A 14,874-nucleotide genomic window follows, 5' to 3' on the forward strand; every position below is an offset into this window, starting at 1 on the left:
TGCCCAACTTAAGGTTATGCCTTAGAACACAAACATTCTAGTAACTAGTATTGTCTGCATATTTCTCATTGTGCTAGAACTGTAGATTATCTTAACGTGTCTGTTTTTTATGTTAATCAAACAAAAATAAATAAAATAAAATAAAGTAAATCAATGAAATCACTTATTGCTCTTTACTGAATAGCTGTTGAAACTTCAATAATGTTTAACCTTTATTTAATTTAAATATTCAAGACTATATACAGTATGCAGTGTTATATCTGATAATATTGTTCCATTTTTGTACCTGAAAACTAATATTAGATATCTGAAAAACCTGAAAAGCAGGGTTTATTTTGGACACATATTGCTCAACATTTCACTTGTGCTTTTGCTTGTAGTTAGTTTTTTTTCCTTTTTTTATTTAACAGTGTCATTTTTTTAATATATTGTATACCGAATCATACCAAAAATGTGATCCTTAAACTGTGATATGAACCAAACCATGAGAAATCTGTACAATTGCATCCTTATTTAAGTACACTAAATTATTAAGACCGCCATAGTGTTGGTGAGAGTCTGTCAGGCTAGTGTGTTTGGTGTGCTTAACATGTTGCCTCTCACCAGGCTCAAGTCAGCATGTAGGGTTCTATGTTGGCCATTGGTGAAAGAGAGCACTCTGATTGGCTGGTCAGATATGATTTAGAGTACAAGAACAAAACCTGAACTGACAAATCTAAGCATATAAGGCAAGTCAAGAGTGACAACAAAGAAAATGCAGTTCTTAAATATTTGCAACCAATATGCATTATCAGATTACGTTTGCATGAGCGAATCCCTCTTTGGTGAACAAGAAGTACTGTGAAAATGGTACACAAATGCTTTTTTTTTATATAGCTTGTCTGGCTAATATTAATATTACTAATATTATATAAAACCTTATTGTAAACTGTATAAACTGTAATTTAAGCTATAAGTAAAGAAGGCAATGGTCAGACTACAAATCTTTTTTGTCTGTAAATCATCAAATCATATGTGTCCAGACATCTCAAACCAAATAACATGGGTTAATTTTGCAACAATTTATGTGCATACACCTATGTGACAAGAAAATAAAATAAATACATAAGGTTGCAGAATCAAAAAGGAAAAAAAAAGTATGTGTCTTATGGAGGGTTTTTGCACAGTTATGAGGCAGGGAACTTAGTTGAAGACTGAAATGATGCACCTTCACCTGTGCTTCATTTGTTTTGAAAGCCTTGTCACTATGTGAATAAAACACCTATGCCTTTGCCAAAGTATAACCTGTGCAGTTACAGTAGGTTGGTTGTCTGGACACAATTCTGACAGGTATATATTGTGATTTCCATTCTGTAGTCATGACTTCACTGTGCAATGAGGGCTATGGTTTTCCACACAGTTTGTGTCACTTTATGAGTGATAAAAAAGAAAATCTGAAATATAATTTAAGCACCCAGAGCATGCAGTCTAAGAGGCATTTGTATGAATAAATAAACAAACAAACGAGTGAATAAGCGAAAAAACAAATAATAACCTGTTTGGCATTTGTACGAACAAAAAAAAACTAACGAGCAAATAAATGAATAATAATATGATTAAACAAACAAACAAACAAACAAATAAACAAAAAAAGTTTAAAATCTGAAATAAATATTTCTTGATATGCAAACAAATCTGTCTGAATGTAGACAATGATGTTCTTGATGTTCTTAAAAATACAAATAAAATGGTTTCATTTTTAGTGGTTTATGTTTCATTTCTTGTTTTAAATGAGGTTTTATTTAATTTTGAGCTCCCTTGAAAGTTTGCTAAGGTGCCATTCCCTTTAATTGAGGAGCACTGGGCTTTTTCTATGGACAGAACATATTTTAATGGAAAAAAGAAAATCGGGGACCTTAAGTTGTTTTGACATGCCCTGACATTTGTACTTATTTCATCTACTTATTACATAGTATTGGCCAACATGTATTTTTATTATTATTATTTTTGTATTCAGCACAAACTCTGCTACGATAATATGTGACAAACATTGATGTACATGCTGGCTTTTTAAAAAAATCAAATATTATGCATGGTAAGTAGGTTTTGGGGGAAAATGTAGCTGAAATAAGATCCAAAAACCCAACCTGAATGGGCCTGAACAAGACTTTTGAGTAACGTCCTGGTTACGTACGTAACCCACGTTCCCCGAATAGGGAACGGAGACGTGTGTCTGTATTAAACAGACTTTTGGGAGTGCTTTAGACAACCAATCACTTCTGAAGATAAGAAAACGGGCCAATGAAATGCCAATTGAATTGGCGGAGCTTAGCTCCACAGCTGAAACTGATGAGCCAATTAGGGCTATATCAGCCAGCTGCTGGAGCCAGCTCATCAGAATTTGCCTGCCGAAGAGCCGATCGCTCAGCTCCCAGCTGGAGACTCAGGTGCTGTGGCAGTGGAGACACACGTCTCCGTTCCCTATTCGGGGAACGTGGGTTACGTACGTAACCAGGACGTTCCCCTTCATATGGGAACTTCTACGTGTGTCTGTATTAAACAGACTTTTGGGAGACTGTATGGAAAGCGCCACAGCAGCTAAGCCTGTCGCGCTCCTGATGTGTAGTTTGCCAAGCCAAAGCGTGAGCGCACTGACATCACCAAGAGCGCAACCTTCCAACGTCCCCTAGGCCCAACATATTACCATTACATGGGAATAAAAGTTTTAATTCGGGGGTCGTAAGTGTGCTTTTACCTAGCTAATATAGACTAGGGATTTTGGAAATACGACAGTACGTTGGGAAAGCGTGCCAGTCCCCGAAGGGGGAGGACGCAGCGGAGACCACCTGCTACCCTAAAAGGGGAGACCTGATGGTAAGGAGACATATGGACTAGCCCTAATGAGGGGGAGTGCTACATATGATAAGCTGGTTAACGGTTTAGGGAAGACACGGGACCGCCTAATAAGGGGGAACACACCGTGGTAATAATGCATATGACATCACCAAATGGGGATGCACATAGCTGGCACCGACCCTCAATATGCGTGTAGACCTAATGGGCATACCAACCGCACACTGAGCCATGCACTCGACTCCTCCGCTGAGTCGATGCTGGGGGCCTCGGAGGAATTCTCTAGGGTTCGCCTGGGAAGGGAAACTTACTAGTAGAATAGGAAAAAGCGCACGCATCTCCGGTTTAGGGAGCCTGGCGCAGCAAGCGTTTGTGACACCGAGCTTAATTCTCCCCCGATTGATTGGGATTTCCCAATAACCGGGAGAAAACTGCTCCACTCGGAGGTTATAAAACCTCGCAAATGTGTTAGGTGTCGCCCAACCCGCAGCTCTGCAGATATCTGTGAGAGAGGCGCCGCGTGCTAACGCCAATGAGGAAGCGACACCTCTAGTGGAGTGCGCTCTCACGCTAGGAGGGCGCGGCTCGCCCTGGCATTGATAAGCGAGGGCGATGGCATCAACTAACCAGTGGGCCAACCTCTGTTCTGACACGGCACTTCCCTTCTGCCGGCCACCATAACAGATAAAGAGCTGTTCACATGATCTTACATTTTGCGTTCGTTCCACGTAAAGGCGCAAAACGCGAACGGGACAAAGCAGTGAGTGGGCTGAGCCTGCCTCCTCCGCAGGCAGCGTTTGCAGGTTCACCACCTGATCTCTAAATGGGGTGGTAGGAACCTTGGGCACATAGCCAGGTCGGGGTCTCAGGACAACGTGAGAGTAACCCGGCCCGAATTCAAGGCACGATTCGCTGACCGAAAATGCCTCCAGATCCCCAACTCTCTTGAATGGCGCCAATGCGATCACCAGAGCTGTCATAATGACAGAATACCGAATCGAGTGGCTAAAACAGATCTCTCTGCAGACCCACCAGGACTAAAGAGAGATCCAAGAGGGCATGAGAGGGGGGCGGGATGGATTTAATCGCCGCGCGCCTCTGAGGAATCGGATGATTAGATCATGCTTCCCGAGCGTGTTGCCATCCACCGCGTCATGATGAGCGGAGACGCAGCCACGTAAACCTTCAGTGTGGAGGGTGACAGCCTACGCTCCAGCTTATCCTGAAGGAAGGATAACACAATGCTAATCTGGCAAGTTCGGGGGTCTTCTCGGGGAGAAGCGCACCACTCAGAGAATAGACTCCACTTCAGGGCGTAGGCATGCCTCGTAGAGGGTGCTCTAGCCTGAGTGATGGTGTTAAGTACCGCGGGCGGTAAGTCACCAAAGTCCTCCGCGCTCCGTCTATGGACCACACGTGGAGGTTCCAGAGATCTGGGCGTGGGTGCCAGATGGTGCCCCGTCCCTGAGAGAGGAGGTCCTCCCTTAGGGGAATGCGCCAAGGAGGGGCCGCCGCGAGGAGTGTGAGCTCCGAAACCCAGGTCCGGTTGGGCCAGAGGGGCGCAACAAACAAGACCTGCTCCTCGTCCTCCCTGACTTTGCACAAAGTTTGTGCGATTAGGCTCACTGGGGGAAACGCATATTTGCGCGTGCCCGATGGCCAGCTGTGAGCCAGTGCATCCGTGCCGAGGGGGGCCTCGGTCAGGGAATAAAACAGCTGGCAATGTGCGTTCTCGGTGGAAGCAACAGATCGATCTGGGCTTCCCCAAAGCGCGCCCATATCAGCTGGACCGAATCGGGGTGGAGTCTCCACTCTCCTGGGGACACTAGCTGCCGTGAGAGCGCATCGGCTGCACGGTTGAGCTCGCCCGGGATGTGAATGGCACGCAGTGATTTCAGCCGCGTGTGACTCCAAAGGAGCAGACGGCAAGCAAGCTGAGGCATGCGGCGAGAGCGCATACCCTCCATATGGTTGATATAAGCCACCACCGCCATGCTGTCCGTCCTGACCAGCATGTGTTTCTGCTCCAACACCGGAAAAAAGCGGCGGAGAGCCAGATACACTGCCAACAGCTCCAGGCAGTTGATATGCCAATGCAGGCGGGGTCCGGACCACGAACCCGCGGCTGCATGCTCGTTGCACACGGCCCCCCAGCCCGTGCTGGAGGCATGTGTCATTACGACAACATGCCTGGATACTAGCCCTAGGGGCACTCCGGCCCGTAGAAAAGCCAGATCCGTCCAGGGGCTGAGGGTGCGGAGACACAGCAGAGTGATGTTCACCCGGTGCGTACCCGCGCGCCATGCCCGTCTGGGGACTCGATCGCGAAGCCAATGCTGAAGTGGTCTCATATGAAGCAAACCGAGCGGCGAGACCGCGGCTGCGGATGCCATATGCCCCAGGAGCCTCTGAAAACATTTCAGTCGGACCACTATTTTCCTGTGGAGCTCGTTACACAGGAAAGCATTAGCCTGGCGCGCTCCTCGGAGAGAGGCGCGCAACCATAGCAACCGAATCCAGCTCCAGCCCGAGGTAAGAGATCCTCTGCACAGGGCAAAGTTTGCTCTTCTCTCGGTTGACCTGAAACCCCAACTGGTCGAGGTGCCGAAGCACTTTGATTCTGTGCATAATCAACTGATCGCGAGAGGAGGCTAGAATGAGCCAGTCATCGAGATAGTTGAGTGTGCGGATGCCCGCAAGCCGCAGTGGCGCAGAGCACCCTCCGCGAGCTTGCTGAAAACCCACAGAGACAGAGAGAGCCCGAAGGGGAGGACTTTGTACTGCCACGCTCGTCCTTCGAACGCAAACCGGAGAAAAGGGCGGTGGCGTGGAAGAATAGAGACATGAAAATACGCGTCCTTCAGGTCTATGGCTGCAGACCAATCTTGTGGACAGACGCTCTGAAGCAAGCGTTTCTGCGTAAGCATTCTGAAAGCATTTAGTGTAAATGACAGTTCAGTCTGCGCAGATCTAGGATTGGTCTTAACCCCCCGCTTTTTTTTGGGCACGATGAAATACGGGCTGTAGAACCCGGACTCCATCTCGGCTGGAGGGACCTGCTTGATTGCGTCCTTCGCCAGGAGGACCGCAATCTCCTCTCGTAAGACAGGGGCGCTCACGGGGATCACCCTCGTGAAAAGGACACCCGTGAACTTGGGAGGGCGAATAGTGAACTGAATCGCATAGCCGAGTCTGACCGTCCGTATGAGCCACCGCGATGCGCTGGGCAACGCTAACCAGGCTGGCAGAGCGCGCGCTAATGGCACCATCGGAGCGATCACTGACGTGCCAGCGGAGGGGCAGCTCGGGATGGGAGTGCTTATCCCGGGAAGCGGTGCGTCCCGGGGAAGAGCTGAAAATAAGAGAATTTCTCTTACCTTCCTCCCTGGATCCCGCGGTGAGGCCAGAGTGAGAGAAAGGAGTCCGTCCTGCTGCACTCTGAGGGCCTGAGGCGAAGGGTCCCGGTGCTGTGAGCTGAAAGGCGGAGCGTCCCAGACTGGCAGTACTCGGGCTTGCGCATCCGGAGAGAGAGGAAACTGCTCTTTTGGAAATTTGGTTGCCGCCAGCCCAGGGGCCAGCAGCGAGGAGTTTAAAGTCGTTGTGGACTGATTTAATAATCCTCGGCCCCCCACCGAGGAAAGAGCAGGTCCCCTCTTTTCCGAATGGCCCGTCCCAGGAACGCTTCGCGGTCCGTTTACTGGACTTAGCGGCGCCCTGGGGCGGGGGCGTTGCAGTCCCGCGGGAGGCTCGGCATTGCCGCCTGGCCGGAGCAGGCAGCGAAAGCGGAGCAGATGAAGCCGCGGGTGGACCGCAGCGGAAGGGGCAGCGGGAGGAGCAGTTTTTCGAGCCCGCTGATAGATGACCTCACCCCTCGCCTTGGACTGCTTTTCACCGCAGAGAATTCCTGGGTGAACTCCCCGACGGTGTCGCCGAAAAGGCCAGCCTGGGATACGGGAGCGTTAAGAAAGCAAGCTATGTCAACGTCTCTCATATCGCCAAGCTCAGCCAGGGGTGGCATTCCTGGACCACTAATGTGGCCATCGTCTTCCCCAGGGCACGAGCAGCCGATTGAATAGTCATAAGAGCATAATCGGTTGCCGTGCGGAGCTCATGCAGCAAGCCTGGGGGAGAACCGCCCTCCTGCATCTTGGCCAGCTTCTCGGCTTGGTAGCGTTGATAGGTGGCCATAGCGTGCAGAGCGGAGGTGGCCTGGCCCGCAGCAGTGTAGGCTCTGGCCATGAGAGACTCAGATAACCTGCACGCTTTGGAAGGGAGTGAGGGCGGACCTCTCCGAGTGGAGCAGCTCTGCGGACAGAGCACGCTCCACTTGGGGAATCGCCTCATAACCCCTGGCCGCTCCGTCATCGAGGGAGGTGAGAGCGGGAGCGCACGAGGACCGGGCAGAAAAAGGTGCCCTCCATGCCTGCGTGATCTCTCTGTGTACCTCCGGGAAGAAGGGGCCGGGGGGTCTAGAAGGCTTCGCCTTCTTCACCCCCACGTAACACCATCTAAGCGGTCCGGCCGCGGTTCTGGGGGACAAGCCATTTCCAGTCCCACGGCCGAAGCAGCCTGGAATAACACGGCTAACATGTCCGACTCCAGATCCGAAACCTCACTGACAACCCCGGAGGGTGGCAGGGGGTCCGGATCTTCATCAGAGCATGTCAGCCCGCCCTCCGATGCAGCGATGGACATCACGTCCCCGGTGTCATCTAATGAGAGCGCGGCCAACCCAGAGGATGAACTAGCGCTAACACTCGAAGCACAAACAGAGCGCACTGACGAGGAGCGAGGGGTCCGCGGGCCCGAAGGCGACGGATTAGCCCCCACTGTAACCCTCAGGCCTGCTGCAGGGGTGACTTGCCCTAATAAAAGAGCTTGCCGCGACCTCAGTTGCGCAACAGTCAAGCCATCGCAATGCGGGCAAGAACTGTCCGCGAGCACCGCATCAACATGTTGGACCCCCAAGCATGTGACGCAGTACTCGTGCCTGTCATCCGGGGAGAGGAAACCACCGCATCCAGAAACGCACGGTCGAAACGACATCTTTAAAAAGACGCGCTGCACGACCGTGTGCTCTCTTAGGGAATTCTGCTCTTTTCACAAACTGCTCTTTCAGGTCACCAGCGAAACGCCAAGGGGACGGGAAACCCAGCTCGACCGCCGCTAGAACGTCTTCCCTCGCACTGGCGAGAATAATGCTTTCTTCAATGTTGGAAGTCAGCTCAGCAGAAGGGTTCTTCAGTCTCAGATCGGGTCTGAAGCAACAATTCTGATGAGCTGGCTCCAGCAGCCGGCTGATATAGCCCTAATTGGCTCATCAGTTTCAGCTGTGGAGCTAAGCTCCGCCAATTCAATTGGCATTTCATTGGCCCGTTTTCTTATCTTCAGAAGTGATTGGTCGTCTAAAGCACTCCCAAAAGTCTGTTTAATACAGACACACGTAGAAGTTCCCATATGAAGGGGAACTAGTGTTTTAGGCTAAAATATTTACTTCACAATTATGTGTAAAATTATTCTGCTCTCTCATTCAAGGATGACTTTACAATGATTTACATTTTGCAAAGTCTGTTTTGGGTCAGAATACTGTATACGTGGGATGATCATGATTAATTCACACCTGGAGAGACAAAAGACACTCCCCCACTGGCCAGTGTTCACCCACCAAGGGCATTGTAAAGGAATGTCCATCTGCAAAAGCTGTTACTTGCTGTATCATGATCATGTAAACACTAAAAAATGTATGTGCACTTATACAAAATGCACAATATATATATTTAACATTTAATAATAATTTATGAATGACTCTGAGACAGTAAAGTTGCGTAATAAAAAAAAAGATTTAAACACAAGAATAAAGAATATTTGAAACATTAAAAACTATTACTTTAAATCAAAAATATATTTTAAGACCTTTTTTATATATATTTTGCCCAAATAATTGCAGCCTTAGTTAACTCTTTCCAAACTTTGACTAGATCAACTACGGTGGAATAAATTAATTTATCCATTTTCTTTTCGGCTTAGCCCCTTTATTAATCTGGGGTTGCCACAGCGGAACGAACTGCCAACTTATCCAGCATATGTTTTATGAAGCAGATGCCTTTCAAGCTGCAACCCATCACTTGGAATATGGTAGAATAAATAAACATTTAAATAAATAACATGTATAACATAAAGCAGCATCAGATCACGGGGGTTCTGTGAGGTTAAATGGGTCATGATTTCAACTTATTTCTGAGAATGAAAATTAAAAAACCTTTATAGCCAGTGCGCTGTGTTTGTTTGTTTGTGTGCGTACACGAGTTCAGGCCGCTATCTTTATCATTTGTGTTAATGGTGGACATGGGAAGAGCCAACGTGACGCACGCGCTGCCTAGAGAATTCTATTAATTACCTAGCGAGACAACATTTGTTTTCAAAATGAGTTGGAAAGTGCACCTTCCAAGCTTTATGCAGGTTTGTCTCTCATGTGTATCTCTCATGTATTCGTAGAGATTCCTCTGTTTTTTCTGACCACAGTTTACATGTCACACGCGTCTCACGTAGACAACTGTAAAAACAAAGCCTCATGGGTGTGGCCGCATTGCAAAGGCCGCATTACAAATAATGAGCTCGTACTGAGAAACTAGACATAGTGTTGGTTTCATACGGATTACTTTATCAAGCAATGTTTGTTTTCAACATGCACTTGCTGCAATTAAAAGTAGACACTTCAAACTTTCTATAGATATGTGTCTCATGTCTGTGTGGTTTTTTTTTTTTTGTTTCTTTTTTTGCAGTTTCAGCGCATTTCCTGACATATTTCTAAAAACAGTTAGCAGAGAAACAAAAGACTGAATGTGTACACTGTTTATTTTTCTTATTTAGCAAAAGCACAATCTTTTGTGCTTTTTGTGGGGGTACACAAAAAAGTAGACACCTAACAGATTCAACTGATGTATTGCTCTTATCTGTACAATCAAAACTGAAAGTGTTCATAAATTATTTATTAACTCAACTTCTTCCAGTTGTGTGACATAATATAAAATGAGCACTATTTACACTTTGTAAATCTCTTATAAATGAAAATTAAAGGCTCAGTTAAATTCCAAACAGAACCCCCCCCCCCCCTCCCAGTTTAAACATGGCTAAATAACATTGAAATGTTGTGTCCTAATATATTGTTAAATTATTATATTGTTGTTGTTTAATCCAATTTTATGTTATATTTTGACACACCTGTTATGTTTAAACATTAGAGTAATTTTATTTGCAACAATTTATTGTTGCCACACCTACCAATGTTTAAATATTAGAGTAATTTTATTTGCAACGATTTATTGTTCATTTGATACTAAGCTTTTAATAGTCATTTATAAAAGATTTACGAAGCATAAATAGTCCCCACTAGATTAGGTCACCAAACTGGATGACGTTGAGTTAATAAAGCATTTATTAACTGACTAATAAGATAGATAAATGTTAATTTGAATAGCTTATTAAACATTTACTTACGGATTCTGAATGATCTAAAAAAAAAAAACATAAACTATTCTTAAATTACTGTTTTTTAAATAATGCAATACTTAATTTACACATGAAAAATGAATCATCAAAAAGTATGAAAACACAATCATTAAGCGTATTATGCTTGTACTTATAAGTCAAGAATACTGCATTTGTAGCTGCATTTTGCTTACTAATGTCTATTAATATGGAGTTCATTCTTAACAAATACATTAAATAATTGACTATTTGCTAACACTTATTAAATGATTCATAGTGTCTAGTTATTATAAAGTGTTACCAACTCCTGAGATAAAGATTGCTTAAGAACGGAAATTGAGAAACCTCCTGATCTACAAGGTTAAGAACATTCAACAAGTTAATTAATGAACGAGCAGGTTGCACAAGCTACTAACCATAAAAATTCAGCTATTATCCAGATCCAGATTCAGCTAGATTGTCTAGCAAGCTATGAGTGCTCCCACAGTCTCAGTCTGTGAATGCAATTATTCCACCATTTGTATATTTGCACACAAGTGCTCTTCAGCACTGTTTAAGTAATTGCAATGTACACGATGATTGTGCTTAGAAGTAGCTTTTAAATAAACCATTTGAATGCAATGCAGTATCCTATAAACACACATGGTCAGAATAAGGAATAGATTATGTACACACATGTACATATGGTGTGTTTTTGATTTTCTATTCATTTAACATATGCCAGAGTAACCTTCTGTACAAAAAAAAAAAAAAAAAACTCAAACAACCTTTAAATTTCTAAATAAATACGCAGCATCGCTGGGATTTTATTTCCTGTGCATTGAAAATATCGTTGTGCAGATTATCACTTACTCAGTGATCTCCTCTGTAACTGTATGTTCCACCTGCAGACGGGAGTTCACCTCGATGAAGTAGTGCTTTCCATGTTTGTCCACGAGGAACTCCACTGTGCCAGCGTTCTCATAGCCCACCTATGGAAAGCATTGTAGAGGTGTAGTGTTACAACACAAATACAATGGCTTATGTTGTTTTTGGAACAGCTTAGGTATACTTAAAGGGATAAATCTCCCAAAAATAAATTGTGATTCACAATTTACTGACCCTCAATCCATTCTAACCTTTCATGAGGTGTAAACCTGTAACCATTGACTTCCATTGTAGGAAAAAGTAACACTATAGTCATTTGGGTTTACAGATTTACTACTTTCTTCAAAATATCATATTTTATTTTTAACAGATGAAAGAACGTCAAATAAGGTTTGGAACATGTGATAGGTGTGTAAATGATGACTGAATTTTCAATTTTGTATGAACTATACCTTTAAAAAACATTTACCATTAAAACAATGGATTTCAATTTTAATACTAGTCTGAGAGAGCCAGCACAGCAAGTCATTTTGACTGCTAGAGGGCAAGAATTCACAACAAAAAAGGTATAGTTTGATAAAGCAATGACTGAGTGGGAAATTATGGGATTTGTCTTCTTCATTACTCCTGCAATGTAGCATGTTCATGGATAAGCGAAAATTATTTAAAATGTATCTGGTAGAATGAAGCAGATAAAAGCTGAAAGCTAGAGAAGCATAACAAGACCTCTGAAGCAGTTGCTGATGAGAAAACATTTTAGCATGTTTAGTTTTTAGCATGTCACAGTCTACTGCTTCCGGTTCTTCCGCTCGGGGAAGAAGCAGCACTGTTTTATTACAATAAATACATTTTAAGGTTCTATTATAATGCTGCAGTCTAATAAAAAATAATTTAAATGTCTTTGTTTATCTGTTTCCTATAAAACTAAACTGAGAATTGAACCTGTATGACAACATTACAATGGCAGTACAGGGCACAGTCCGTGTAATTACTTAAAAATGCTTATTTCTCTGTATTTGAAGATTCTTCAAAACATTTTAGATAATATGAGTATAAAATTCAGCAAAATGTTTTACACTGTTCTAGTCGATTTTGGATATTTTAATGGAAAACTTTTGCATATTAGGACTACATATTGTTTATTAATCAAACAAACCTTTCTATTAAAAATACAAACCGTATTTGTCAAGCAGTCGAGATATGTGTCAAACAGCCTAGGCAATAACAATGACCTTTCAGGAAGCATTTGTGCATAAAGGTACCTTATAAAAAATATTTTTGAATTGACTACTATTGAATATTAATGGATTAATTATCTACAACAAATTAGAGGGTTCGTTTAGTTGCAAACATTTAATTATCACAATAGTTTAATAAAATTCTGGCAATAAATAATATATATCAATATAAAAAAGTTGGTAATTAGAGTACAATCACAAACAAACCATCAACCACAACTTTTAGACACCATCTTATTTTAAACTCAATTGTTGATAATCACTGCAGGATATCACAGACAATAAAGGCCACATTTGTGCTGCTTTCAAAAATCAATCAGAATCATCAAACAGTATCATTGGATTTTGTCATGCCTTAAATGTGTACATTTGTCTTTCCTGAATCCGTCAGGTTTCAATAGTTGTTGTCTACCTCTTGCTCTTGTTGGTGTGTTCCATGGATAAAATATGACACATACGTTCACAAGTTTCTCACAAAGTTCACACTTTAAGGGCTGTTTTTGGGTTTTAGTAGGCCAAAGGGAGGCTAACTTCTAGTAGTAATATGCCCTTTGATTAGATTTTCAGGTGTTTTTAATTAGGGCTAGAGCTAAATTCTGCAGCACAGTGGCCCTTCAGGACTGGAGGTGCTTATCGCTGCTCTAGATCAAGCTGTGTTGTGCTTTGGAAGAAATCCAGTTAAATGTCATGCTAAGTTCAGAAACCCAGCTTTGCAGTAAAGATGCTTTCTTTCAGAAACTAGAAGTAGCTGTAACAATGTAGGAGACTGTTGTGTGAAAACTTTGGGTAAATTACAGTGAAGTTTGAGATCTTTATTTACATGTGATGGCATTCCCAAGGGCTTCTGCTTGAGCTCCCAGAGAAATGACAATTTAAACCCAACATGATGAGCTGAGATTTATTTTTTTAAAGCCCAAACTTTCTTTCTTAAATATCTCTAGAGTGTTGGAAATAAAATAAAAATAAAAACCTCAGGCGACTGGTTAATTCTGCTGAACAGCATGGTGCCAGTGAAAAGAAGTAAAGAGGCTTCTGGTAAAAGCCATGAAATCAGCAGGACTGCTGGTCTTGACACCAGCCAAAATCACAACCCATGGAGTAGAAAATGTGCATGAGATATAGAGATAGATTTCCCAGGTAAGATGAAGTGATAAGAAGATGATGAAGAGAAAGAACACTTGACTTCAAAAGCTTGCAGCTCTCTTCTCTTCTATTCTCTTTTTTTCACTGTGTCTTTCATAAACATTCATTGAGGGATTGAAGATAATCCGCTGCCAAAACTCACTGTAATCTGATCCAATTTCTCTCTACAGTTCAGCATTGCCCACTAATCCCACATTGCAATGAGCTTGCCAAAAGCAGACGCTCACCCACACAAACACAAACATACTGTACATACACAAATATAATTTCAAACATAACTTCGTAAGATCTTACTTATTACAATGTTCACTACATTTATAATGGAAAAAAATCCACGTTTTGAGGCAATTTACACTAACAAAGAGACTCTAAACTATGGGAATGTGAAAGTTAATTCACTCTTTTAGTCAGCTTATCTTATTCACACACATGTCATGCACACACCATGTCAATCATGCCAGGAGGATTTGATGCTTTTTAATCCTAACCGACTGACCGTGAGAACAAAGTTCAAACTGATGTCAGCTAAACTACTAGAAAGGATGAGAAAAAAGTATCAATCAATGAACAAGAAACTTGATGAGTGAAAAAAGAAACTAATACATTAATAAATAATGAACAAAAAAGCATAAATTCTGGATTTTTTTTTTGTTATAGGAACTTAAAAATAAATCAATAAATAAATAAATAAATAAATTGATTCATTTAATAAGTACATACACTGTAAAAATGCTGGGTTCCATAGATCCCTTCATGTTGTCCCAACACAAATTGACTAAATTAATGTAATGTTTTTATAAATTTAAGTGGATTCAACATAGAACTATTAGGTTGTCCCAATAAAAACTTTGTATCTTTTCATCTCTTTTAAATAAGCAAAATTTATTTTTTTTGTGTGTAAAAGGCTAACTATCTGTGATTAGTTTATTAGTTTGTAGTTAATATTTACAATATATATATATATATATATATATATATATATTTATTTCTTTTTTTTCATTTGATCAATACCAACGTAAGCCATCATAAATGGTCACATTACAATGTTGCATACATTTATATTATATATCACAAGAATGTCATCACTCATATGTAAATTTTGGAAACTTTTCTTATGACAAAACACAAATAAAAAACAAAGAAGTGGTTACTAAATGTACTTTGACTTGTATTTCATTGCAGACAATGACAACACACATTATTATTATTATTATTATTATTATTATTATTATTATTTAATTTTTGAGTGTTTTTTTTTTTTTTTTTTTTTTTTTTTTGCGACACATTCCAAAAAAAGTTGGAACAG

At 42.4% G+C, this 14,874-nt stretch overlaps 1 protein-coding gene across 1 annotated transcript in view; it reads right to left on the reverse strand.

Annotated features, from left to right (window-relative positions):
• Positions 1-14,874, reverse strand: part of pcxb (pyruvate carboxylase b) — a 340,834-nt gene that overhangs the window by 282,424 nt on the left and 43,536 nt on the right. Inside the window, exon 8 of the mRNA XM_056462259.1 lies at positions 11,173-11,291. Coding sequence (XP_056318234.1) covers positions 11,173-11,291 — 119 coding nt within the window. The remainder of the gene's footprint in view (positions 1-11,172; positions 11,292-14,874) is intronic.

The sequence above is a fragment of the Danio aesculapii genome, chromosome 7 (genome assembly GCF_903798145.1).
Source record: "Danio aesculapii chromosome 7, fDanAes4.1, whole genome shotgun sequence".
Taxonomy (NCBI): Eukaryota; Metazoa; Chordata; class Actinopteri; order Cypriniformes; family Danionidae; genus Danio; species Danio aesculapii.